Source organism: Mustela erminea, chromosome 1 (genome assembly GCF_009829155.1).
Source record: "Mustela erminea isolate mMusErm1 chromosome 1, mMusErm1.Pri, whole genome shotgun sequence".
Lineage (NCBI taxonomy): Eukaryota > Metazoa > Chordata > Mammalia > Carnivora > Mustelidae > Mustela > Mustela erminea.
In genome coordinates this window covers 17,735,211-17,761,212 of record NC_045614.1, presented here as the reverse complement: position 1 = coordinate 17,761,212, position 26,002 = coordinate 17,735,211, and the positions used below count along the sequence as shown (strand labels likewise).

Below are 26,002 nucleotides of genomic sequence, written 5' to 3'. Positions count from 1 at the left end.
ATTCATTTGTTTATTTATGAAGCCTTTCTCTGTTTAACCAGAAAGCAATATACATGAATTTCCATGACATCCTTTGGACATTGTGACCCTGGCTTTATAATAGAGGGCACAGAGAGGGCGAGCTGTATTGACTTGTGAGCACTCAGGTATTGAGGAAGTGAAAGGTATTTCTTCAAATTTATTAATTTCTTTTCCAGCTCCTCTAAGACCCTTCTGAACCCAGTTCATTTCCTGCAAAAATAGTAGAGGCTTTTGTTACTCTAAGGTAACTTTAGAAGGACTTTAGAAGGACTGTTTTCCTCACTCTTCTCTTCTCTTCTTTTGTACCCCTTATAGGCAGAAAACAAAGGAGAAAATGAAACAGATGAAGGTGACAAAGCACAAGATGGAGAAAATGAAAAAAACAGTGAGAAGGAGCAGGACAGTGAAGTTAGTGAGGATACCAAATCAGGTAATTCAAGGAAACTCTTTAGACTGTATTTATTTTATTTTTTTTTTTTTTAAAGATTTTATTTGAGAGAGAGAGAGCTAAAGGAGAGGTAGAAGAAGAAGGAGAGAATCTCAAGCAGACTCCGCGCTGTGTGTGGAGCCCGATGGGGGACTTGATCTCATGACGCCAAGATCATGACCTGAGCCAAAATCAAGAGTTGGATGCTTAACTGACTGAGCCACCCCGGTACCCCCCTTTTAGACTTCATTATGTGAAATTAAAAAGCACTGGAGAAGTGTAGGCAGTTTAATTACAAAGTAATATTTCCTTACTCATGCTGTGTTTCTTTTTTTTTTCTTAAGATTTTATTTATTTGTTTGACAGAGATCACAAGTAGGCGGAGAAGCAGGCAGAGAGTGAGAGAGGAGGAAGTGGGCTCTCCGCAGAGCAGACAGCCAATGCGGGTCTTGATCCCAGGACCCTGGGATCATAACCTGAGCCGAAGTTAGAGGCTTTAACCCACTGAGCCACTGAGGCGCCCCTTGTGTTTGTTTCTTAATGTAACAGTAAATATGCATTAGCGTTTGAGTTTTATTTTGCTCCTAAGGCACCAGTGCTAATGCTAGTGGCTGCCTTGTGTCAGTAGCGTGTAGACAGGCAAGTTGTTCGGTGTGGCTGAAGCACCATGCAGACCTGCCATTTTGGTCTCCGAGTCAGTGGCTGGTGGATCCGTCGTGCCCATCTCAGAAAGCTTGCAGAAGTGCTTTGTTCTCCGCTTCTGATTTCCTGCAGACGCCAGGGTCTCCCAGAGCAGCGCAGTGACTGATCTTGTTGGTCTTTGGGCTTAGTTCCCTTTATATCTCCGGGAACTACATAGAATGCTTAGAGAAATGAAGGGGAGGCAAATGTAGTATTTAGAAAATCCGTCTCGGATAGAGGCACATTTACATACATGGAATGATTCTGCAATCGAAAAGAAGGCGCCGACCCTGCGATCTCTTTGTAACCACAGTCCTAGTTTGTCATGTGCCGGAGGTGAGAAGTATGGCGGCTTACTGAGTCTGGGCACCTGGCAATAAAGCTTTCTGATTTCTTTCAGAAGAAAAGGAAACTGAAGAGAACAAGGAACTCACTGATACTTGTAAAGAAAGAGAAAGTGATCTCGGGAAGAAGAAAGTAGAACACGAAATTTCCGAAGGAAATGTGGCCACGGCCGCAGCAGCTGCTCTCGCCTCAGCTGCAACCAAAGCCAAGGTTTGCCACTCACAGCCCTTGCCAGGCTCCCTTCGGCCGTGAATGGTCGCCTTGTTTTTCGTTACTGGGAACGTTAGTACAAAGAGCCTTGCACCCAACAGGAGATGACTGCTTGACCGGCATTTCTAGGTTAAGAATTTACAGGCAGGAGGCGGGGGTGGGGGACAGGGTGCGAGTCACAGATCTGGTCTTGAAAGGTGTTGGGGGGCTGCCTTCCAGGCATTCCTTGTGCTGCTCTGTGCACACTCAGCTCTCAGCTTGTGGACCCTGCAGGGATGGGGAGCAGAACTTAGCGTCCCTCGTGCTGGCCTGCAGAGCTTGTCTTGGACTGTTGTTCCAATTTCTGCTCGATTGAAATATTTGTGATTTTTAAGACAAAAATCTGGTTCCTTGTATAAATACTTCACCCTGCTCTTAACAGACTGAAAGGAGAGAGGGAGGACCTAAAATAACTCTTTTTCTTCTTGAATTTGCCAGCTTTTCTGGGGGTGGTTTTCTCTATTTATAACCTAGTATTGGCTCCGCGGCATATTTAAGAAGAAAGGAGAATGTTATTTTCCTCACTTTGTGTTAATTTAGCATTTTAAAGCCTTCCAGGCATGCGTAAGTGAAGTTTTCATAAAACCTTTTCACCTCCTCTCCATCTTAGCCTCTGAAGTAGTCACCTGCCATTGTAGGTTCCCACGTTTTGAGCAGTATTGACTGGAACATACCTAATCGTTTTATCTTGAGCTGTTCTTAATCCATGGGTAAAGAGAGTCTTTCATGGTCTTTACTAACCACAGACTGTTCAGCTGCTGCAGACTTTTCCTCCAAGTGCTTAATCCGTGATGTGTGATTTATAACAGACCCGCAGATGACCCAGTTCAGACCACGAGACCTCCGTGTTGAGTGCCCACCGTCAGGCATAGGTGCTGCCCAAGAGGAGGAGGGGTGTTGCCAGTCCATCCAGATGGCTTCCCAGCTGCAGGTTCCTGTTACAGTAGCTGGAGGACCTGCATGTTCAGCCCTTCCAGTCTTTTCCCAAGGTGCCTCCTGATTTTTGGGGTGATTTGGTTGCAGTATTAGGTGTTCTCTCTCCTCTACCTTCCCCTACCTCTGGAGACTGCTGAGGTGCACTCTTGGTGGTTTCTTGTCCGTTTGGTTTTAATCCTTCGTCAGAAGCAGCTTTTGTAGCCTCCCTTTCTTCTACCAGATTGAACTCTTTGGCACCTCCTTGTCTCTGAGCTGAGTCCTAGTTGTTCCAGCTGTCACCAGGGACCTTAAGGACTGCCTTGGGCCTGTCTCACAAATGAGCTGGAGGCCAGGAGGGCTTCTGTCCTTTGTGACCTTTACCAGGAGACAGCACACCATCTCCCCAATCTTTTGACTCACAGCCTGGGGTCCTCTCTGTCTCCTCTCGTTCTTTCACTTTCTACGGCTGCTAAGCCCCCAACTCTTCCTGGTGCGTTTGGGTCCCTGGTGATGCCCAGTCCCTTCACTGCTCCCTTAGCCTGCTCGCATCATCTGTTGCCTCTGTCTTTCAGCCCATTCTCTGTTGCAAAAAGAGGAATCTTTTTTGTTTTTAAAATTGTCTGTTGAAGTATAGCTTAGATTTGAATAAGTCTGTTGAATATACGTCTACAGCTACTGAGTTTTTCATAGACTGAGCCCACCTATGGGCTCACAGACAACACCCACATCAAGCAGCATAACATTTGTAGCCTTCTAGAAGCTTCCTCATATTTCCTTCTAGTTACTGCTCCCCCATCCCAAGAGTGGTTATTAGCCTGTCTCCTAATGCCATGGATTACTTTCTGCTTTGTTGACTTTATATAAACAGAATCATACGATGTGCAGAAAAATCTTCAAAAACACAAACAAGAACATGATACTTTCTTAAATAAGCTCTCTAATTGTCTCAGGCTAAAATTTCAAAGTCTTTAGTGTGGAATTCATGAGTTTTTCGTGCTCAGGACCCTTCTCAGTTCTCAAGCGTAATTTCTTGGCTGCCTGACCTGGACTGTCTCTTGCAAGTTCTCCTGGACAGAACCCGCTGTGACATCTCCAGCTGGGCTCTTTGGGACCCACTTCCCTCTCACAGAGATGTTTCCCTTGCCCTCCTGTTGTGTCTTCTTCCTCTGCCACCATGTCTCTTCACTGTCGGTTGCCAGAGAAGTTACTAATAAATGGCAGGCTCCATAAAACATTTTACAGAGCCCTCATGATGTTTTGTAGCGGATGGAAACACGGCCTCGTAGCTGTTAAGACGTGCAACTTTGGGCACAAAAGTGTGTGTATTGTGCATTCCTCACTACCTTGCCAGGATTTCTTTGGATTGATTTACTGTAGAGAAACTGCTTTTATGGATCCATTGCCCTGGTCCTTCAATGTTCTGCACAAGGTTTAGGAGAGTCCAGAGAACATTTTCTTTCCGGGTCATTGAATTTTCGCTCACTCACTCTTATTTCTGATAACTGGGAACTTAGCTCTTTATTCTCATGACAGCTGCGTCTTCCACAGATCCGTGAGTGATGCACATGCGTGTGATGCATGACTTGGCACGTGTGAACTAGTGAGTGCCACTTACAGCTGGGTCCCATGCATTTCACAGCACACATAATCATCTTTGTGCTACATGCGAATTACGGGTAAGGAATTCACTGAAATGACTGTAATTAGTACAGCTTATCTAGCCAATCCAAGTTTTCTCTTATTCTCTTTTTGTTCTTCTGTATCTATAAACAGCTTTGTTATTAAGAGTTTTCCTTGATACATTTTAATTGTTTGTCACACTGACATGGAGTGGTAATTATAGGTTCTGCCTCTAGCTCCACAACACGCGGGGAGGGTGGGCCTGCTTTCTGGCTTTTCCCCATCCTTGCCATATGCGGGACTCTTCAGCAGCATATCCATTTCTTCGTTGCACCTACTGACAAGCTGTGAATTGACCCACCTGAGGAGCGGTGTGTGGGTGTGAGAAGGAACGCCATTGGCTGGGTGCTTTACCTCCCTTCCATCTGGGTGCTTAGGTTTAGCTGAAAGGAAGAGCCCGGAACTATTGCTGGAATAAACCAGAAACCCCCCAAACTGGAATATGTTCTCTTTTTTCAGCAGCAAGAGGATTCAGTTCTTCCCAGATAGCAGAGATCACATTTTCTTAAGACCACAGACGTTTCCTTCAGACTGATTCTGTCACCATCCCATGCCCATGTGCCTTGAAATGCCCAAAGTAGATTGGTCTTCATGGTTACCGGGTGTTAGTTCTGGAGTAACAGGAGATTCTCTCGCCCCTCAGTGATACACCTCTTGCTCCCTTTTGCTTGAAATTTCATCTGGAGATGGGTAATTTTTCCTTGTACATTATAGTCCTAAGGCTTTACCACATTAAGTATTGACTGAAATCGATTGACATCAAACGCGTTGATTATTGAAACTGTATCTTCTTACTTAGTACTGTGAAGAGAAGACAGAAGGGAAAATTGACCTATTTGTTCATTTTGCCTACAGTTAGCCCTATTCATTTTCATCCGTACATAACTAAACAGAGTCTGCTCTTGGTCTGCTAGCTGAAATCTGTGCTTTGCTATGTAAAGTTCATCTCTCTTACAACCAGGCTACCTCTTTGTTATCATTAATCTTTTTGTGGTTGTTTCTCTGCATACCCTGTGCCTGTGGCACACTCGCAGAGTTCATCATTCTTAAGTTCAGTAAATCCGGTATGTTAAGAGTCAGGAGCTCCTGGTTAAAAAGTAAACTTTCCATTGTCTAATGTTTATGATAACAGGCTAAGGCTAGGAGTCTGAGATCTTCTCTAAAGAAGTCCCGGTACAGATGAAGCTCCTTAGGAATGGTCTTTCACCATTTTGTGAAAGTGGTCAACTTTTTCCCAAATGTTTGTACCACAAATGTACAGCACCTTAGATGTTGGTCTTCCCAGTTGGAAAAATTTGAGGATGGACATAACAGTGGTAAGACTCGTGGAGAAAAACTGCTCACATTCAGGAAGGGTGAAAATAGGAGGCACCAAGAGTGTACCTGTGGTTCATAGCAACTTTCAGATCTAGTCAGGTGCACATTTCCAGGGTCTTTGTTCACCAGGTCCTGTCCTGGGCTCTGGGCTTTGGATTCTGCCTTCTGAGTCATTTTCCTTTTCCATTAAAAAAGCAGTCCAGTTTTGCTGCCAAGGGACTTTCTTGACCTACAGTAAGAGTCCCAGAAGGAAAGCATAGATTGGGGATGGGGAGGGCAGAAATCATGGCTGATTGAAAACTGCAAGTTTTAATGAAAACATTAGTTAATAGTAATAATAGGGATGCCTGGGTCAGTTAAGCGGCTACCTTCAGCTCTGGTCATGATCCCAGTGTACTGGGATCGAGTCCCACATCGGGCTCCTTGCTTGGTAGGGAGCCTGCTTCTCCCTCTGCCTGCCATTCTGCGTGCCTGTGCGCGCACGCGCACTCTCCCACTCTCTCTGACAAATAAATAAAAATAAAATCCTTTTAAAAAAATTGTATAGTTAATGGTAATATAGATTATAGGAGACATGTTCTTAAAGATACTTGGAGGTGGGGTGCCTGGGTGGCTCAGTGGGTTAAAGCCTCTCTGCCTTCAGCTCAGGTCATGATCCCAGGGTTCTGGGATAGAGCCCCTCATCCAGCTCTTTGCTCAGCGGGGAGCCTGCTTCCTCATCTCTCTTTGTCTGCCTGCCTTTTTGCCCACTTGGGATCTCTGTCTGCCAAATAAATAAATAAAATCTTTAAAAAAAAAAAAAAGAAAGAAAGAAAGATACTTGGAGGTCCTCCCATCTAGTAGAGAGCGTCAATGAAGCAGGCATACCCTTACGATTCTTCAAAATCCTACCATGCTCTTGGTTCGGAAGCTCTCACAGCCATACCTTGAGCTGTTTACTCTAGGGTCATGATCAGCTGGTTGTACTCTGGATTTTATCTTTGTTCTGAAGCCATTTTCTAGTTTCAAATCCTTGCTGGAGCAAGTAGAGATGAGAAACCATTCTTTTTTCAAATCCTGTTCTGTTTGCTCTCAGTTATCTTTTAGATTTCTGATTCCAATAATGATGGTCTGGAAACTGAGTAGGTCCTTCTTTGGTTCCTTTCTTTTCTGGCCACTTGTAGTAAGATACCTAAAGGATGTTTTACATTTTGCCTGGAAATCACTCCAGCCAGATCCACAAGTTCATTAATGATCCTTTCTACTGTCCACATCACTAGAAGTGAGGACGTTTCCCAACTTGGTGCTATTACATAATCAAGAATGACTTCTCTCCAACCTCCAGTAACCTTTCCCTCTCCGTCTTAAAGCTCTCGCCAGTGGTTTTCTTAAGGTCCTTTCAGCCTGTGCCCACTGCATAATTCAAAGCCACACTGAAGGTGTTTTTGATAAAACAGCACCCCATTTCCAGATACCGGCTTTCTCTTCCCAGAGCAAGACTTACTAGTTAGAAAAAAGAAACCAAACAGCCATGTTACTGTATCTTATGGTATCCACAGGGTTATTAGTTGAATTGTAGTGGTCCTCACCCTCATGGGTAGGTTCATCTGGAGGGTCTGAGACAGTCCTAATCTTTGACAAGGGTGGCTCGACCCTATTCCCTCTTCATACAGTCTCATAGTCTCTCCCTGTGGTCTCTGGAGCAGGTTGATCACACTTATGTGGCAGCTGAGGACCTCCATAAGGAGCGTTCTAAGGGACAGGACATAAAGTTCCCAAGCGGGGAGATACAAAATGGCACCACTGTTTTCTCTTGGGCAAGACAATTAGAGAGCAGCCTGCCTTGATTCCAGAAGAGAGATTATAGGCCTGCTTCTCCATGGAAAGAAGGCCAGTGACTTTGTGGCCATCTTTAATCTATAATAAATCCCTCCTGAGAATTCCGTGGGAAAGTATCCACTAAAATACCAGTTCTAAATAGACATTTGTAGATAACTATAAAAGGCCATAGGGTATCGAATTTAAATTTTTAATTCTGGCTCCGCCATTCACTCGTCTCTTAACCTGAGGCAACTAAAATTTTCTGAGCCTGTATCATTTTTGTGTGAATCAGAAGTCCTTTCTGATCTGCCTTGACAAGATGATTATTACAAGAATATTTAAAAATATTTAAAAAGCATTCTGTAAGCTGAGAAATGTCGTATTTTGATTATTCATTAAACCAGTATCTGAGTGTCCGTTGCTGGACTCTACCACAGCAGTGGGTTTATTTTGTACCAAAGAGAGATGGACAGTGCCTGCCTCTTGGGAACTCACAGTCCACTAATCTTGAAACTCGTGTTTTGGTTGAGCCATTAGGATATACAGTTCATTGTGAAGGAAAAAAAAAAAAACAACTAAAGAACATGTATAAAATGCTGAAACATAGACCTTAAGGAGACGGTATCAAGTGAGGTCTAATGAGGGATTGTATACAGTTCCATATAATGTATATTGGAATGAAATTCTTACACATGCACTACATAATGTTCTTCTACTTTTGTGTATTTGATTTTTACACAAGTTCTGTTATAGATGGATTACTGCTTTGTTATTTAATCCCTGACAACAAAGACGTCTCCTCTGTAATGTCATGGATAATTCTTGAGTTTCTTGAGGAAACTTCCATCTCACAGATGTGGAAACAAAACCACAGAAGTTAATGAGAAGCCCAAAGTTAGGTGACTAGTTGTAGAACCAAGACCAAAATCCAGATCTGCAGACTGGAAGTCTGCCTGGTTCAACCAATGCAGAGACATAATCTGGTAAAATTGTCCATTTTAATGACAATGTTTTCAAACATTTTATAATAAACCCAACAGCCAGCTCAAAACAAAAAGTACCCTTTTTTGTTTCTGTTTTTTGTTTTCTTAGTATGCCTCTGATTTAAGTTTCTAATTTTGAAGAACCAAAAAATAAAGGACAGAAGAAAGAAGGAGACATCTAATACAGTTAACTCCTCATCTTCCTGGGTCACCTTTCTTATTGGCCAGTTTTATTTCTAGGCGCTCTTCAGAATGTAGTTCAGTTCCCAGTTGACTGTGACCCTTGGCAAGATCCTTGACTTTTCCAATCTTCAGTTTCTTTCTATATATAAAAATTCCTTTTCCAGCAGGTTATTATTAGAAGTAAAAGAAGCAGCATGAAAATACAGCGTGATGTCTTAGAATGTCTAAGTGTTTAATAAGCCCCAGTTTTCCCCCCTACTCCAGTAATGCATTTCAAGAGTTAACTCTTTTGCGTTCTCAGTTTTTTGGGTTTTTTTTTTGTTTGTTTGTTTTTAAGACAGACACAAGTCGTATTTGGATCCGTTAGCAACTTTTGTCCAGTGCTTCATAACATTTGTCTAATCACTTCAAGGCCCTGTGAAGGCTTTGTAATTTCCTAATAAGCCTTTGTGACTTCTACTGGATTGACTCATTACTCGTATGTCACCAAATCTGTAAAGTAGCATAATTTCTTAGAGTCTTGGTAGCAGGACATGTGCTGTTCCATGAAGGATACTATGTTCTTGCCTTCTCCCAGGTGCAAAAGCTTGTACCAGTAAAAATAAAGGATAGTCACAGAAGTTAAATCAAAAAGGAGGCTCTTCCCCTGGATCTAGAAATGCGGGAGATCGGGAAATGGCCTGTTACCACATCCATTAGGATGCAGTCACAAAGTTCAGAAGGTGAGGCAGTGCAAAGTACCAGGCCATTTCTTTCCGAGAAACCTACTGTTGCATTTCTCATGTTACAAGTGAGGATTGCATGATGGAACAGGGAAAAGGTGCATTGATTTGGTTTTAATAATTGTATAAAGAAAATCAGAACTGACGTATAAATAAACATTATTAAGACCCGAAATATGAAAAAGCCAAATTTGATGTGGAACATTCTTTCTTCGTGTTTCCACTCAAAATCCAAATGTCATCAAGCTCGTCAGCAAACAGTCTTACTTACTCTGATATGGGGTAATTTTGACACCTATTAAAATTTTTTCTTTAGCTAGAGGTCAGACTGAATAATTCTATAAGTCTTTAGTAGTAAACAAGTTGCCATAAGTTAGAGATTGAGGTTTTTTGTGTTTTCTTTCCCTAAGTCTTTCACTCAGATTTGTTTCTTCAGTTTGAAGGCCACAGGTTTTGCATCTCCACTCCACAAAGCGCCCATGTTCAGTTGTAGAGATTTCTGGTGGTTTTTCTAACCTTGAGCACAGCTGAATTTTAAGCTTTTTTCGGGGGGGGTCTCAGAAAATTGTTTTATTGCTAACCCTCCATTATTACTTATACAAGGGAAGAAAAAGAAATTTCATACCAGAGATCCTTCAGAAGTCCATTCATGTACGATACCCAGTTTCCCCCCCATTATTATTGTTTGCCGTCTTGTACAGAATGTCCTGTAACATTGGCTAAGTACCTTTTAGAATCACAATCAAAAAATAAAAGTGAACCTCGGTGATCTTTGGCTCATGTAGATTGTGTCCTCAGTAGCAGCTCTTGGCTTTGATTTGTCCCAATGGAAGGCTGTTTCCAGAAAGAGCGTGCGTTAATCACTTTTAGGGGCTAAGCATCTTTCTCTGCACATCACCTGGCATTCTTAATGATTGAGTCTGGTGGCTAGAATTAGAGTTCTTTCTAAGGTAAAGGTTAAATTTAAGTAGCTCTCTTTTGATTTCCTATATGGCCAATCATTAGTATCATTTAGATGCAAGAGCATTTCATTTCTCCTTTTTATAAATTTGAATATATTCTTTAAAAAATTTTTTTTATTTTTTCATTCCTGAAAAACTATAAACTTCCAAAATTGAATTCTAGGCTTTTGATAAAGACTGCCTCTTCTCCCTGTTCTCTTTACTCTCCACTTCACATCCTAGTTGCCTCCCTTTCTTAAATTGCCAAGCATGTGAAACATGGGGCTTTCCCAGGCCTTGACCTTGGTAGTCCAAATCAGGTGAAAAGATAAAAAACAGCACAGTGAGTATTGTCATGGAGGCCATGGGACCCATGGTGCAGGGAAGCTGCCCAGCGGAAGTAATGCCTCATGCCAAGTTTTAAAGGACAGAATGGAAGTGGTCCAATGCCAGTAAATGAGGGTCTTCTCACAGAATGGGCTCCCGGGGGTCAGCAGTGTTAGCTCACAAGTACGAGTCCAGTCTCTGTTGTCCATACATTGTATGTGTCCTCTCTTCCACCCTGATGTGGGTGCGGTTGTTTCCCCATGTCACAGCTGAGGAAACAGTCACAGACGGGCAGGCTGACTTCTAGGCCATGGTCACGTGGTCACACCTCGTTTTATTTTGTGTCACACATTCTGCCATCTTTTACAGATTGAAAGTTGGTGGCAATCCTGAGCTAACCAAGTCTGTTAGTGCTATTTTTCCAATAGTATTGCTTACTTTGCATCTGTGTATCCCATTTTGGTGATTTCTGCAGTATTTCAAACTTATTCATTATTGAATTTCTTACAGTGATTTGTGATCAGTGATTAACATTTGCTGAAAGCTCAGATGGTGGTTAGTATTTTCTTAGCCACAAAGTATTTTTTAATTTTTTTTTAAGATTGTATTTATTCGGGGCGCCTGGGTGGCTCAGTGGGTTGGGCCACTGCCTTCGGCTCGGGTCATGATCTCGGGGTCCTGGGATCGAGTCCCGCATTGGGCTCTCTGCTCGGCAGGGAGCCTGCTTCCTCCTCTCTCTGCCTACTTGTGATCTCTCTCTGTCAAATAAATAAATAAAATCTTAAAAAAAAAAAAAAAAAGATTGTATTTATTCATTTGACAAGCAGAGATCACAAGTAGGCAGAGAGGCAGGCAGAGAGAGAGGAGGAAGCAGGTTCCCCACTGAGCAGAGAGCCTGATGTGGGGCTCGATCCCAGGACTCTGGGATTATGACCTGAGCCAAAGGCAGAGGCTTTAACCCACTGAGCCACCCAGGCGCCCCTAGGGTATGTACATTTTTTTGAGGCATAATGCTCTTGCATACTTAATAGATTTTACACAGTAGTATAAACACAACTTTTTTATGCACTGGGGAAACCAAAAAATTGATTTGACTAGCTTTGTTTCCATGCCCACTTTATTGGATGGTCTGGAACTAAACCTCCATTATGTCCAAGGTATTCATGTACAGGCAGTAAGCACCCCCACCTTTCCCCTCCAAAACCCTGTTTGTTTCTCAGAGTTCACAGTCTCTCATGCTTTCTCTCCCCTTCCAATTTACCCCGGTTCACTTTTTCTTTCCTTCTCATACTGTCCTCCATGTTATTCCTTATGCTCCACAAGTAAGTGGAAGATATGGTCCATATATACTATGGAGTATTATGCCTCCATCAGAAAGGATGAATACCCAGCTTTTGTATCAACATAGATGGGACTGGAGGAGATTATGCTGAGTGAAGCAAGTCAAGCAGAGAAAGTCAATTATCATATGGTTATATGATATGGTTATGATATATTATATGATTATGATATGATATGATATATATGATATGAAATGGATATGATTGTGATGATTATATGATATGTATGATATGATATGATTATATAACCATATCATATAACCATATGATAATTGACTTTCTCTGCTTGACTTGCTTCACTCAGCATAATCTCCTTCAGTCCCATCTATGTTGATACAAAAGTTGGGTATTCATCCTTTCTGATGGAGGCATAATACTCCATAGTATATATGGACCATATCTTCTTTATCCATTCTTCTGTTGAAGGACATCTTGGTTCTTTCCACAGTTTGGCGATTATGGATATTGCTGCTATGAACGTTGGGATACATGTGGCCCTTCTTTTCACTACATCTGTACCTTTGGGGTAAATACCCAGTAGCACAATTGCAGGGCCATAGGGTAGCTCTATTTTTGATTTTTTTTTTTTTTAATTTATTTATTTGACAGAGAGAGATCACAAGTAGACAGAGAGGCAGGCAGAGAGAGAGAGAGGGAAGCAGGCTCCCCGCTGAGCAGAGAGCCCCATGTGGGACTCGATCCCAGGACCCGAGATCATGACCTGAGCCGAAGGCAGCGGCTCAACCCACTGAGCCACCCAGGCGCCCTATTTTTAATTTTTTGAGGAAGTTCCACACTGTTTTCCAAAGTGGCTGCACCAACTTGCATTCCCACTAACAGTGTAAGAGGGTTCCCCTTTCTTCACATCCTCGCCAACACTTGCTGTTTCCTGTCCTGTTGATTTTGGCCATTCTAACTGGTGTAAGGCGGTATCTCAGTGTGGAAGTTATCATGTATTTTAATCATAATTTCAATCAGGTGTATATTGGCTCTTGTATAAAATCTAAATATATCGAAATTCTCTTCTTATCCATATTTTCCTACATTTTCTTACACATAGTGAGTGATCTTAACATATTTTAATGTTCTTGCCTGCTAAGTCCAATGTCTGTGCCATCTGTGAATCTGTTTTGATTGAATGCCAGATATGTATAAAAATTTAGATTCTCTGAATAAAAAGAAAAAAGTATTTTATATATACATAAAGATGCCCCACCCAGGTGGTGATCTCGTCTGTCTCTACGATTCAGTCTTCCTCTGTGGTGTTCACAGACCTGAGAACGGGCGGGGTTGAGGTGAAGCTAGATGGCAGTTTGGTCCTCTTCCTCCAGGACCACCCCGATCCTTAGCTGTGACTTTGCAGAACTTACGGTGGGGTTGTGAAGGAGTCTTTATCACTTCAGAAGGGGAGTTCGCAGGAATTTCAGTCTTTCCTTGAACCTGACTCCTTAGCGTCCCAACCTCTGCATCTTCAGAATTCCCCAAGTGCCTGAGATGGTGACAGGCTTGTATTTGAAGTCCCCCATGCTTCCGCCAGTATCCCTTCATCCGCAGGCACAAGTTACAAGAGTTCTTTGTTATAAACTGGACACAAATCTTTCATCACACGTAGGATTTGCAAATATTTTCTCACAGTCTGTGAACTGTCTTTTCACTTTCCTGAAGGGGTCTTTTGAAGCAGAGATGTTTTTAATTTTGATGAAGTCCAACCCCTCAGTCTTCCCTTTGGCACTTAGGCTTGTGGTGTCACATCTAAGACATCTTTTACTTCACCCCCAAGATCATTTAGATTTACTCCTGTTTTTTCTTCTCAGATGTGTTGTGTGTGAGTGTCCTGTGGGAGGGGCAGAGAGATAGAATGAACTTTAAGCAGGTTCCATGCTTAGCATAGAGCCCCAGTACAGGGCTCGATCTCACAACCCTGAGATCATGACCTAAGGCGAAATCAGGAGTCAGATGCTTAACCAGTTGAGCCACCGAGGTATTCCTTTTCTCAGAATTTTTTAATGTTAGCTCTTAACCTTTAGGTCTTTGACCTACTGAGTTCATTTTTTGTACATGATCTGAGATAGGGTCCAAATTCATTGTTTTGCCTTTGAATATCCAGTTGTCATGGCACCAGCCATTAACCCACCCACCACCCCCTCTTAAACTTTGCTATAGAACTATTAGAATAGATAGAGAAATAGAATAGTATAATGACTCTCTGTGTATCCACCACCAGCTTTGGTTATCACCAACTTGCCAGTCTTGTTTCATTCGTTTCTATTCGCTTTTGGACCCACTATGGACTTGGGCTTCTTTCTTAGGTTAAGTCTGTGACTTCTGGATCTCACTCATGTCTTTGCCTTTTTCTGGTTTTACACTAAACTAACTGGACCATATCCTTCAAAAGCAGGTGTAGGAATTAAACTTTTTTTTAAGATTTTATTTATTTGAGAGAGAGAGAGAGAGAGAGAGCACTACCAGGGAGGAGGGGCAAGGGCAGAGGGAGAAGCACATTCTCTGCTGAGCAGGGACTCTGACTCAGGGCTCCATCCCAGGACCCTTAGATCGTGACCTGAGCCAAAGGGAGGCGCTTAACCAGCTAAGCCACCCAGGAGCCCCAGAAATAAACTTTTTGAGCCCTTGATTTCAGATATGTCTATCCTGTGCCCACACTTCATTCATTGAAGTTGCTGTACTTGAAATTCTAAATTGAAATGCATTTTTCCCTCGGAATTTGGAGAGTATTTTACCATTATTTTCAAAAAACCTAGTTTTGTTTTTGAGAAAAGCCTGATGGAGTCTGAATTTTTGTTTGTAACCTACGGTTTTATTTGTTTGCCTTTCTGGAAACTTGTAGGATTTCACTCTGTTTTATGGTCTTAAATTTCCAGAGTGGTTCCTTGCCGTGTATTTTTTTCAACTTTTATTTTCTTGTTACTTGGTGGTCCTTTCTGTTTGAAAACTCTTGATCCTCAGTTTTGAGAGGAAATATTTTGGCATGTTGATGTAATAGTACATGGGGATATCCCCAACTTCCTGGATAATTCTCAAAAAAATAAGAGCCATTTTCTGCCATAGCCGTCAGAGTTCTACAGGTTCTATTCTCTTAGAAATAGATCTGGGAACTGATAACCTGAGTCTTCTCCGAAGGAGGGGCTACTGGTGTTAAGGTGATAACACATGAAGGGAGACCTACTTCTCGTGTGACGCCTATTTATAAATTTCTGATATTTTGTTGTGCTACATTTCTTACTCAGAAATACAAATGGCAGAACACTGTACATTAATAGCAGGCTTAGGATCATGTAGTCTTTACTTAATCTTGTTACTGATCTGTAGCTCAGAGTGTTGTTAGGAAGGCAAACATTTCATGAACAGCTGTAGATTCGTTCATAAAACCTCTTTGTTGTCACCTTTTGCTTAGACTTCTGCCTCTTCCTGTAGATGGATCTCTATGATAGAAAACTGCATTTCTCTTTCTAACTGTAAAAGGGTAAATAAGACTCTCATTTAAGTGTTGTCTATTAAGTTAGCTCCCCAAAGCCTATGTTAAATGCCTTCTGCATGTCAACTGCTTCTAGATTCTCTATGGAACAGGGATCTATAAGACAGATGCTCCGTGCTACTTCTCACTCGGGTAGAGAAAGATGAGCACATAGATTCAGCAGATATGATGGAAGGGAATACAGAACAGTGTTGGGAGTTTGTTGGTGCTTCTCTTGGATGGTGTCCAGAGTGGGATTGACCCCAGGCCAGATATAGATAGTCACTGTCACAGATACGGGCCCCTCATCTTCTTTGTATAGTATGGTGCCTTCTTCTGTGTCCTGCTGAGTAGGCAAGAAGTGTGAGTAGGTCTCATCATCCAGAGTAGCCCATTCATCCAGATTAACTATTCGTTCTATACCGTATTTGTTTCTCTGGGTCCAGATCCTGCCCTCAGACTTGTTGGGGAATATTGTTTACCCTCTCCTTTCCACACCGAGTGCCACTCACTGGAGAGAAAGCAGAGGCTTTACATCTGAGTGTTGGGTGTGGGGGGGGAGCCACTGCTTAGCTGTCCCTGGACAGTTGCTAAGGAGGGAAAGATAGTGAGAGGAGGCATGGAATAGAGGAGTGATGGTGCAAGGTAAGTGGGTGGCAGATGGGGACGTGTACCCTAGGCTACTTGTGTCCTTCTCTTTGGCCATCAGGGACCTGGTTAAACTGTCCCTTCCTAATGGGCTCTTTTTGAGAGGAGTAGTCTACCGTGGGAGGGTGTTGGTTTTTTTTAACCTTTTAAAAGAGTTATTTATACCTGTAAGGACCAGAAATTCAGCAAGCTATTTTAAATTGAAGTAAATGTTTGGTAGAGACATACAAAGGAGGGATCTAGGACACCGTTCTTCATTCTATAATCCGTACTCTGAGCGTTTTGTTGCTCTATTTTAAACAAATGTTTACCTAAGTAATTGGAATTATCTTTTTACACTTAGCACCTGGCTGCCGTGGAGGAGAGAAAGATCAAGTCTCTGGTGGCCCTGCTGGTTGAGACACAGATGAAGAAGTTGGAGATCAAACTTCGACATTTTGAGGAGCTGGAAACTATCATGGACAGAGAGAAGGAGGCTGTAAGTAAAGGGACAGTTGTGGTGGCTTTCTGACCAGGAAGTGCTGACACCTTCTGTAAACCGCAAGTTAGATGAGTGGTAGCCTACTCTGTTGGTGCTTTCTCCTTGTTTGCTTTGCCCTTTCAAAGGGGTTCTCGGTCATTGATGAACAGAAGGAACTCTGTTCTCATTCTAAAACTAATGATTTAAATTCCAGGTTTACGCCTCTCAGCTTTCCAGATGCATGCATGATGGTATAAAATTCTTCTCTCTACAGAAGTTAGATCTAAGACTTCTTTTCTGTCTTACTTGTTACCAGTAAAGTAGAATTCATATAGATCCATTGTCTGATTCAAGGATTTTCTTGATTTCCTGTCTTCTTCAATACAAATATCAGAAAGTAAGGGCGCCTGGGTGGCTCAGTGGGTTAAAGCCTCTGCCTTTAGCCTCAGGTCATGATCTTAGGGTCCTGGGATCAAGCCCCACATTGGGCTTTCTGCTCAGCAGGGAGCCTGCGTCTCCCTCTCTCTCTCTGCCTACCTCTGCCTACTTGTGATCTCTGTCTGTCAAATAAATAAATCTTTAAAAAACAAAACAAAACCAAAAACCCACAAATAACAGAAAGTAGGAGTTAATCTCCCCTTGAGTGAGAAGCCTTGTTTCTATGACCCCTCTTAACCAAATCCTCCTCTGGTCCACCTTGGACTCTCAGTCTTCCTCCCCTTCCCTGCACAGTGGAGGGCGGGGCAGGGGCTAGGCCCTTGCTGAGCTCCTAAGCAGCATGGTTGGGGGCAGACACTTGTGAGAGAAGGATGTGGCCCAAACAGGATCAAGAGAATTATAGAAAAGGCCAAAACTAAGGAAAGAAGCAAAAAAAGTAAGAAACTAGAAGCAGGGGAACATTTGGTCATTCAAGGTAATTTTTGGAGAATTATTTTTTTAATGAGTTGACTAGAAGAGAGATTGATAATTTACTTTCTTTTTTTGTTTTTTTCTTTTTTAAGATTTTATTTGTTTGAGAAAGCACACAAACAGGGGGTGGGGACAAAAGGATAGGGAGAAACAGATTCCCTGCTGAGCAGGGAGCCGGATGTGGAGCTAGATCCCAGGACCCCGAGATCATTACCCAAGCCAAAGGCAGACACTTAACCAGCTAAGCCACGCAGGTACCCCGGGAATTGGTAACTTTCTAAGCAGTGGACTAAATTTGAGGATTTAGTTAGGACTTGTTCTCTCTTATTATTTTGAGTTTTATCTATATGTGAGATACTGGCATCTAAGTGGTAGAACTTTAAAATTAAATTATCCCAGAGGCCTTCTAATTTTAAGAACCTTTTTGTATTTCTTTAACTGTTTATTGGTCACATCCAGTCACATCCTCTGGCATATTTCTTAGTAGTCCAGTAACTGTCACAAACAGCCCATTTTCATTTTGTCCTGAGACGAGCTCTGCCACTTCGGCTGGCATCCAGGCCCTGAAGAACAGCAAGGCTCCTTCAGTAACTCTCTACCCACACCCTTCCCCAGCCCACCCCCAGTTCCCTGACCTATAGGCTTGTCTCCCACTGCTGGCCCTCTCCTTCCCTGGGAGCTGCCCTCTGGGTACAAGCCACACCATGCCCCATGCAGGCTGCCCTCTGGCCTTGCTCTCTGTGCCACCTGTATGATTCTGCTCTTCCGCCTGCAAGGCCGTCTTCCCCAGCCCTGCATCCCTCAGCCCTTCCCCTCTGGGTGACTTGCCCACCCCATCTGCAGCCGTGGCAGCCTGACAGAGCACCTACACTATTGTAGTTGTTGGCTCACATGTCCATCTACCATCCCGGGGTATAGGCCCTTTGAGCGCGGAATCGATCAAGTGTCTTTGTAAACAGAACTGGCACATTATGGGCTCGTTTCGGTGGCTGTTGAATGAGTGTATGCCAGCATCAGTGTCAGAAGTTAGAGAAGTGGAAACAGGAAGTCCACCCTTTAGTTGAGTGGGGAAGACAGGTAGACAGATGATGGCACGGTGTGTTCAGTGCTCCTCTGAGAGCGGTAAGGAGGCATACGTGGAAGACAGGGAGAGGGAGAATTCCTCTGCCAGCCGAGCCGGAGAGTTGAGGAATGGCTTTGTGTGTATCTTATCCTCATAAGCTGCCCTTTTGTCATGTGTGGATGTTTTTAGTGGGCTCAGTGTAACAGGGTAATAATGCACTGGATTCCCGTGGTGATCGGGTAGTATCCACTGGCAGCCAGACACCCTGCTGTCGTTCCTAAAGCAGCACCAATGGCTGAGCCTGGAGATGAGCAGGACTCTGGGCATTCACAGGACATGTCTGGATTCTGAAGGGGCTCTTTTCTCAGCTCTAAGGTACTTTCTCCTCAGAGGTTGAACCTGTGGATCCCCCCACTCTTTGAAACCCTCAGTGAAGATCAGCACCGTCCTTCGCCCCTCCCCAGTTCTCGCCCGGAGTCCCAGACACCCAGGGGCCGAGTGTAATGGCTACACTTCTCTTGGCCCTTCAGAATTTCCCTCATGCTATGGATTTGTAACAGTTACTACCTCTAATTACAGAACTGCACTGTGGTTTTCTTACTTGAATCTTTTTTTGTTGTTATGTTAAATTCTAATCAGAGCACATGAAACATTTTAGGGACTAGTCTCTGAATAAAATAGCACAACCAAAAATGTTGGGAACGCCTGCACCACGTCAGGTCAGTCTTCTCAGAGCCTTTGGTGGTCAGCCTGCCTTCTCTCAGTCGGCATCTGGGCAGGAAAATCCTCTGTGGGGGATAGTCCCAAGCCCTTGTCACTGACTGTAAGTAACACAGCTGTGTTATTCACTGCTGTGGGAAAAATCACACTAAACCTTAGTGACCGAAACAGCAAACCAGGTCTCACATGGCTTCTGGGAGCGGGGAGCCAGGCACCCTGGCTGGATGGCTCCAGCATGGGGCTATACTAGGGTGCAGGCTTCCTGGGATCAGCAGGGTTAGGGCTCCCAGCTTAGCCCTGAGGTAAGCTTCTGCCACACCAGTTTTTCCAGGGTGCCGTTCATGAAAGGGCTCCCCCTGGGTGGGTGATTAAAAAGAGAAAGAAAGTGAATGAGCACCCAGAATGGAAGTCACCCTGTTGCTTGTCACCTAAACTTCCCAGTCTCTGTTCCTTCATTTTGCTGTGTTCTCGGTCACCCAGGCCAGCTGTGGTTCTGGAACCGGGCTTGGGCTTAGACATGGTTCAGGAGGCAGAAGGGCTAAAGACCGGAAGTGGGAGTGTGGAGGCCGGCTCAGAGGCTCACTCTCAGAACCAGAGTCCTGCAACACTCAAAATGTCTCCCATTCATGTAGTATACCGTACTACTTTTTCTCTACCGGGTCCTGCTCTCCTGTCCTTTCATGTGGGCAGGCAAAGCCATGGCTACTTTCCAAACCAGTGATTTCAGCATGGGACTATTGTGGGACTTAAATGACAAAAGTGTGGCATGTGCCTGGCACAATGCCTCTGACACATAGTAGGTGTTCGGTAAATATTTACGCGCCTCTCTTTTTTTAGGCACATGGTAACCAGTGATTGTATATTAAAATTCATTATTTGTAAGTTTTTGTTGGCTTTATAAACATTCATCGGACCAGTCACTGTGCTAAACCACTTTATATGGATTTTCTCATTTAATCCCTCAAAATCTATGAGGAAACCATTAGCAAGAAAATACTGATTGCTTTGAATCTTCAGCAGTGATGCTGGATGGGCACATAAGGCCCTATCTTTGTTCACTTCTCTTATGGAGGGAGAGACTGGAGCTTGGACAGGATACATTATGTACCTGCGATCACAGTCTAGAAGGGACAGAGCCAAGTGCCAAACCTGTTTGTTCAGCTTAGTGTTTTTATCTAACACTTTATAAAGAAATAAGCCATTCTCAACTTCTTATAACCAAGAGAATCTTAGATATGCAAGGGTTTTGTTGTTGTTGTTGTTTTGAAGATTTTATTTATGACAGAGACGGACAGTGACAGAGGGAACATAAGCACAGGGAGCTGGAGAGGGAGAAGCAGACTCCCCGCTGAGCAGGGAGCCCAGTGCGGGACTTCATCCCAGGACCCTGGGATCATGACCTGAGCCGAAGGCAAACGATTAATTACTGAACCACCCAGGTGCCCCTGAGATATGCAAGGTTTTATCATCCCTCTTACAACTTAAAATTGAGACTAGAAAGTCCAAGTCAGCCAGGAGCAGAGCCTTGTACTAACCACCTGCTGCTCTTCTGCCCACCACATTGCCTCAGTTCACTTTATTTTTTATGTTTTAAAGATTTTATTTCTTTAGTTGAGAGAACCAGAGCATGAACTGGTGAGGGGAGGGGCAGGGGCAGAGGCAGAAGGAGAAGCAAACTCCCCTCTGAGCAGGGAGCCGGACATGGGGCTTGATCCCAAGACCCTGAGATCATGACCTGAGCTGAAGGCAGACGCTTAATGACTGAGCCACCCAGGCGCCCCTGCCTCTGTTCACTTTTAGGTGTACTTCTTTACCTACCAGCTCCAGGACATACTTTTTTTGAATTAAGCATTTGGTTTTATTTATATAGCAATAGATGTCAGAATCTATTCTTAGACTTTTAAGAATCAGATATGGAAGCATCTGGGTGGCTCAGTTGGTTAATCATGACTTCTGATCTCAGCTCAGGTCTTGATGTCAGGGTTGTGAGTTCAAGCCCCATGCTGGGCTCCACACTGGGTGTAGAGCCTACTTTAAAAAAAAAAAAAAAAAAAGAATCAGGAACTTTCTTTTTTTCTCTAATGACTTAAAATCATTTCTCTTGAGTCTTAAAGTATGTAATAATTAAGAACAAAGGACATAAACGTTAATCTTTTGTAGATACTGTGCATACAGCTGTAATTAGACTCAGAAGCCATTATTACACTCTCTTGTGAAGTGCTGGTATTGGCGGAAGGCAGTTATGAAATGTATAGAGCCCATCGAAGAAATAACGTGATAAGTATTGACTCCAGCTCGGCTGAGGATGCTGAGCTTGTGCTGGGTTCGTAACTCAGAGGGCCTGCCCATCTGAGCAGCCTTCCATGCCAGGTGGCTAGCGTACAGCAGTCGAGAGAACAGGTTTCAAACGTGGGTTATGTTGGGGAATTGAGCCACTTGGGGAGAACTGGGGGCCATGTGCCCTGTCTAAAGCATTCCCATTTGGATTAAAAAAAATTTTGATGCCCATGAGAATGGATCTGTGAGCTGATCTGGTGGGCGAAATGCTATCTGCACTTCTGCAGGCCATTTGGCTAGGTGTCGAAATTGAATACATTCAGTAAAGAGAGACATTGTGGGAATCCCAGGCTCAGTCCTCAAGGAGGTTAGAGGGTGAGTGAGACCTCAAGACATAGAGACACTGCATACTGCAGGGCAGTGGAGCAGTGGAAATCCAGTGGAGGGGGGGACCGTGAGGGGGGCTCAGCCATGGTTGGCTGAGATTATCAAGGAGAGCTTCCTAGTGGAGGAGGGACTGATCTGAGCTATTTAAAAGGCCTAAATCCAGAACTTTAAGAGGAGACTGAAGAGTCAGCCTGCCTAGAGCTGTTGGCTTTTGCTGCATTAGGTGATGTAAGATTAAGGTCATTTGTTTGTTCCTCGGATACTCATTAAGCACCTGTTTTGTTCTAGGCATGATATGGTAGTGGGGATACAGTGGTGAATAAAACCCAACCAAACTCTTTGCCTTGGTAAAGCTTGAAATAATTCACGAAGGGGGTTAGGAGATGTTCTGTGCTGTGTGTGTATGCATATACAACTGTATGTTCCAGGCTGGGGAAGGAGTCAAGGAGGGGGAAGGGAGAAATCGCACTTTGCAGTGGTGTCCTCTGGGTAGGCCTTATTGGGAAACTCACAGGTGCATCCTTCTAAGGCCTAGAAACAGTGCAAAGGCTCTGCGGCAGGAGCATGTTTGGGAACTTAGGAGTGATGGTTGGGCTGGAGCATAAATGAGGAGGGGAGAGGATAAAGTCAGAGATTTGGTGACCTAAGCCACCCAGAGGCTTTTCATTTTATTCTGATTAAAACGTGGGAAAACTACAGAGCCCATTTTATGGATTCCACATAGTAAATGCAGAGGCTGGCATCCTTGCAGTTTCGCAGGGATCCATGTGCCGGCTGTGTTGTAGAGAGGAAATGACAAAGCAGCAAGGCCCAGAGAGGAGAGACTGGTGGCAAGGCTGTTAAAGTAGCCCACACGAGATGATGGTGGCCTGGACCAAGACGAAATGGTCATGTTCCCAATAACAGGATCTCATCACAGACGGGATGTAGGTTCAGCAAAGTTTCATTGTACTTTAGGACAGATTAAGGAAGAAGGAACAAAAAGCCAGAAAGTGAAGTTCATACTGCCCCAGGAGAAGCACGTTGCACTCGGTGTTCTGTGTCTTTGGGGTAATGCATTTTGATGCAGCCTGTCCCGTCACGGAACCTGTTGTCAGATGCGTGCCATAACGCGAGAGGTAGTTTCAGCTGAGTTGAAGAGAGCTGTGCTCAGTTGTGGGTATAGTTCTGGATCACAAATGCGTGGCCTCAGGCGGCAGGCAGAAGGAAATAAGATGGAGTGACCAGTCACCACGATGTGCGGCTGCCCTGTGGCTTTCACCTCCCAAAGCACATAGGGAAACCACGGGACATAGTTGTGGTCTTCTGTTTTCCACAGGTCTAAGAAGGAATGAATGGGTCTGTATGGGACTTGGTTTTTTATAAGTGATGTCTGGCCACTGACCCCTAACATTTTAAAGGAAGGTGTGTGATTATTTACTTAGTTCTGAGGCCAAGTCGTCAGAGGCTCAAGTCTCAGCCGGTATTTCAGCCCGTGGCAGTGTTGGTGGACTTGTGCGGCCCCCACCTTGTACTCTTTCCCACCCTCCTCCCTGCTCTGAGCCTGTGAAGCGGGGAGGAGAGCTCTGTGGGAGCCACGGCTGCACTTCGCAGCTGTGTCTGTGTTTGGTGTCTTGGTGCAGAAAAGTGCTCTGTTGTGCTCTGGTTCCGCTTGGATTCAGCTTCTGATGCGTACACAGTATAGCAGTGAAGGGGGAGAGGAAGGCACAGTTTGAATGCGGTGGGGGGATGTGTCTTCAGAGCCCGGCTACAGGCAGCTTTGTGTGAAACCTGCTGCCCTTGAGCCAGATCGGAGCCATGAGAGAAAATGGACAGGTTCATTAACATTCTGTGTCCGTGAAAGTACATACACGGTTCGCTTTAGCTGTTGGGACTTTGTCCACAGTTCTAGGAAATGGAAAACAGAGAAGAGAAAATCAAACTATCTATAGCATATGACTTGCATGCTTTTAGTGTTGGGTTTTTTGTTTTGTTTTTTCAGTGTGAGGTTTTTTGTGGGTTGTTGGTTTTTTTTTTTTTTTTTTTAAGATTTTATTTGAGAGAGTGCATGCGCATAAGCAGTAGGGAGGGGACAGAGGGAGAAGCAGATGCCCTGCTGAGCAGGGAGCCTGATGCAGGGCTCCATTCCAGGACCCTGGGGTCACGACCTTAGCCAAGGGCAGATGCTTAACCGGCTGAGCCACCCAGATTCCCTAGTGGTTTGTTTCTTGACAAAAATATTACACATAATGAAACAATTTTCAATAAAGAAAGAAATGAATAAATTAAAAAGTCTCTCTTACCCTCAATTTCATTTCTAGGAATAATCACCTAATAGTTTGGTGTCTTCTAGGACACCAAATATATAATGTTTGTATATGTGAATAAAAAGGTGTGGTTTTTTTCTTAATTAAATTAGGGTTAGGATTGTGTTAGTAAGTATTGCTGCAACTTGCTTTTTTTCCTCAGTATATCTCAGACAACTGTACATCAAGAATAGTACTTGGGTCACCTGGGTGGCTCAGTCAGTTAAGTGACTGCCTTCAGCTCAGGTCACGATCCCAGGGTCCTGGGATCAAGCCCCACATCAGGCTCTCTACTCAGCAGCAAGTCTGCTTCTCCTTCTCTGTGATCTTTCTCACTTTCATTCTCTCTCAAATAAAGAAATAAAATCTTTAAAAAAAAAAAAAAACAGTACTTTAATGGCTGTCCTTAGACACACACACATAGAATTTTCTAGGACAGATTCTCAGAAGTAGAATCACTGGTTTTATGCGTTTAAAATGTGCTCAGAATCATCGAGCTCTCCTCAAAACTGCCAGTTGATGTTGTCTCCAATTGAACTCAGTAGCAGTAAGGTATCTACAACAAGAGAAGAATGTCTGTTGCATGATGGGGCCAAGATGTTTCTGGAAGCTCTGCTTCGTGTGCTGCAGAGCAGAGGTGGTCCTCTCGGAGCCACGTCGTGGCCTGCTGTCCGGGCACTGCACCCACCCCACAGGACCTTTTTAGCCCACACTGGAGATTTAGTTTAAACTGGGTTCTCTTTCAGGAATGTATGTATGCAGATATATGTGTTTAATTATTCATCTGTTTTAATTCTTCTAATTACTTTCTTTTAATTACCTTCCATGTTTTGAAATGATAAGTGAAGCTCAGGAAAAAATAGGGTAATTAAGGTTAGTACATTTGTGGACGTGGAAAACTGGGCAAATTTCTCTTTCCGAGGTTAATAACTTGAGGATAAGGTCAGCTCCCGTAGAAGGACTGGTTTGGTTTAAAAACCAAACCAAACCACTGAGACAGGAAACGCAGAGACTACAGTTTTCCTTCAGAGACACAAGATCTCTTCCAGCTTCTTGACAGAACAGATCTTGACCTAAATTATAGTTCTTACATAACTGTGTGACTTCAGCCAAACCATCCAGACCAATAGTGGCTTGTCCAGAACATAGATAAGAGGTCCTTTTCTGGCAACCTCTCATGTCTAACTTCAGCAAAGTCCTGAGTTTCCTAGAAAGAATCATTAGAAGGAAGCAAATCCTGGGACCTGTAGTCAGAATTTTTCGATCCCTTTTTTCTCAGTCTGCCTCTCCATTGCTGATTAAATGTCTTGCAGAGCTGGACTTACCGAGGACTCCCTTGTTTTTTACATTTTTGCAATTCCCTGCTCATTATACAAACAAGGAGGAGGGATACCGTGCCAGGCTCTAACCTCTTCGGGTCACCCTCCTCAGAAAATGAAGAGCCCAGACCAGTTTGTTAGGACCATGGCAGCACCCTGCCATGACCCTCAGCCACTCACAAAGTCATTTGTTTCAGAAGATCTCCTCCCTAGGAGACTCCCTGCAGGCCAGCTAACCAGCGTGGGACCTGAGCTTTACCATCTGTTCCCTCCACTCCCCCTCCTCCTCACCTGGTCACACCTGTTCTCGACCCTCTCGCACCCTCCTGCACCCCATCCATGGCCGCTCCCTAGCAGCCACTCCTGATGACCACTAATGCTTCCCTCTTGGTTCCGCAGGGTCTTCTCCTCGGACAGCCCTCTGCTGAGAGCCCATATTCCTAGGCTAACTCTTAGGCGTATTCCAACCAGTTTTTGCTGGTGATAGTGTATAGTATTTATCTGTAGAACTGGCTGCTTCTGAAAGCTAAA

The 26,002-nt window shown here is 43.8% G+C and overlaps 1 protein-coding gene across 3 annotated transcripts in view; it reads left to right on the top strand.

The window, feature by feature from the left end:
- The window catches only part of SMARCC1 (SWI/SNF related, matrix associated, actin dependent regulator of chromatin subfamily c member 1), a 173,237-nt gene that overhangs the window by 127,480 nt on the left and 19,755 nt on the right, over positions 1-26,002 (top strand). For 2 of the 3 annotated variants that reach the window (XM_032318205.1, XM_032318225.1), the window contains exons 23-25: positions 337-451; positions 1,530-1,684; positions 16,395-16,529. In XM_032318205.1, the coding sequence (XP_032174096.1) occupies positions 337-451; positions 1,530-1,684; positions 16,395-16,529 (405 nt within the window). The remainder of the gene's footprint in view (positions 1-336; positions 452-1,529; positions 1,685-16,394; positions 16,530-26,002) is intronic. The other variant, XM_032318216.1, reaches the window with a different exon arrangement.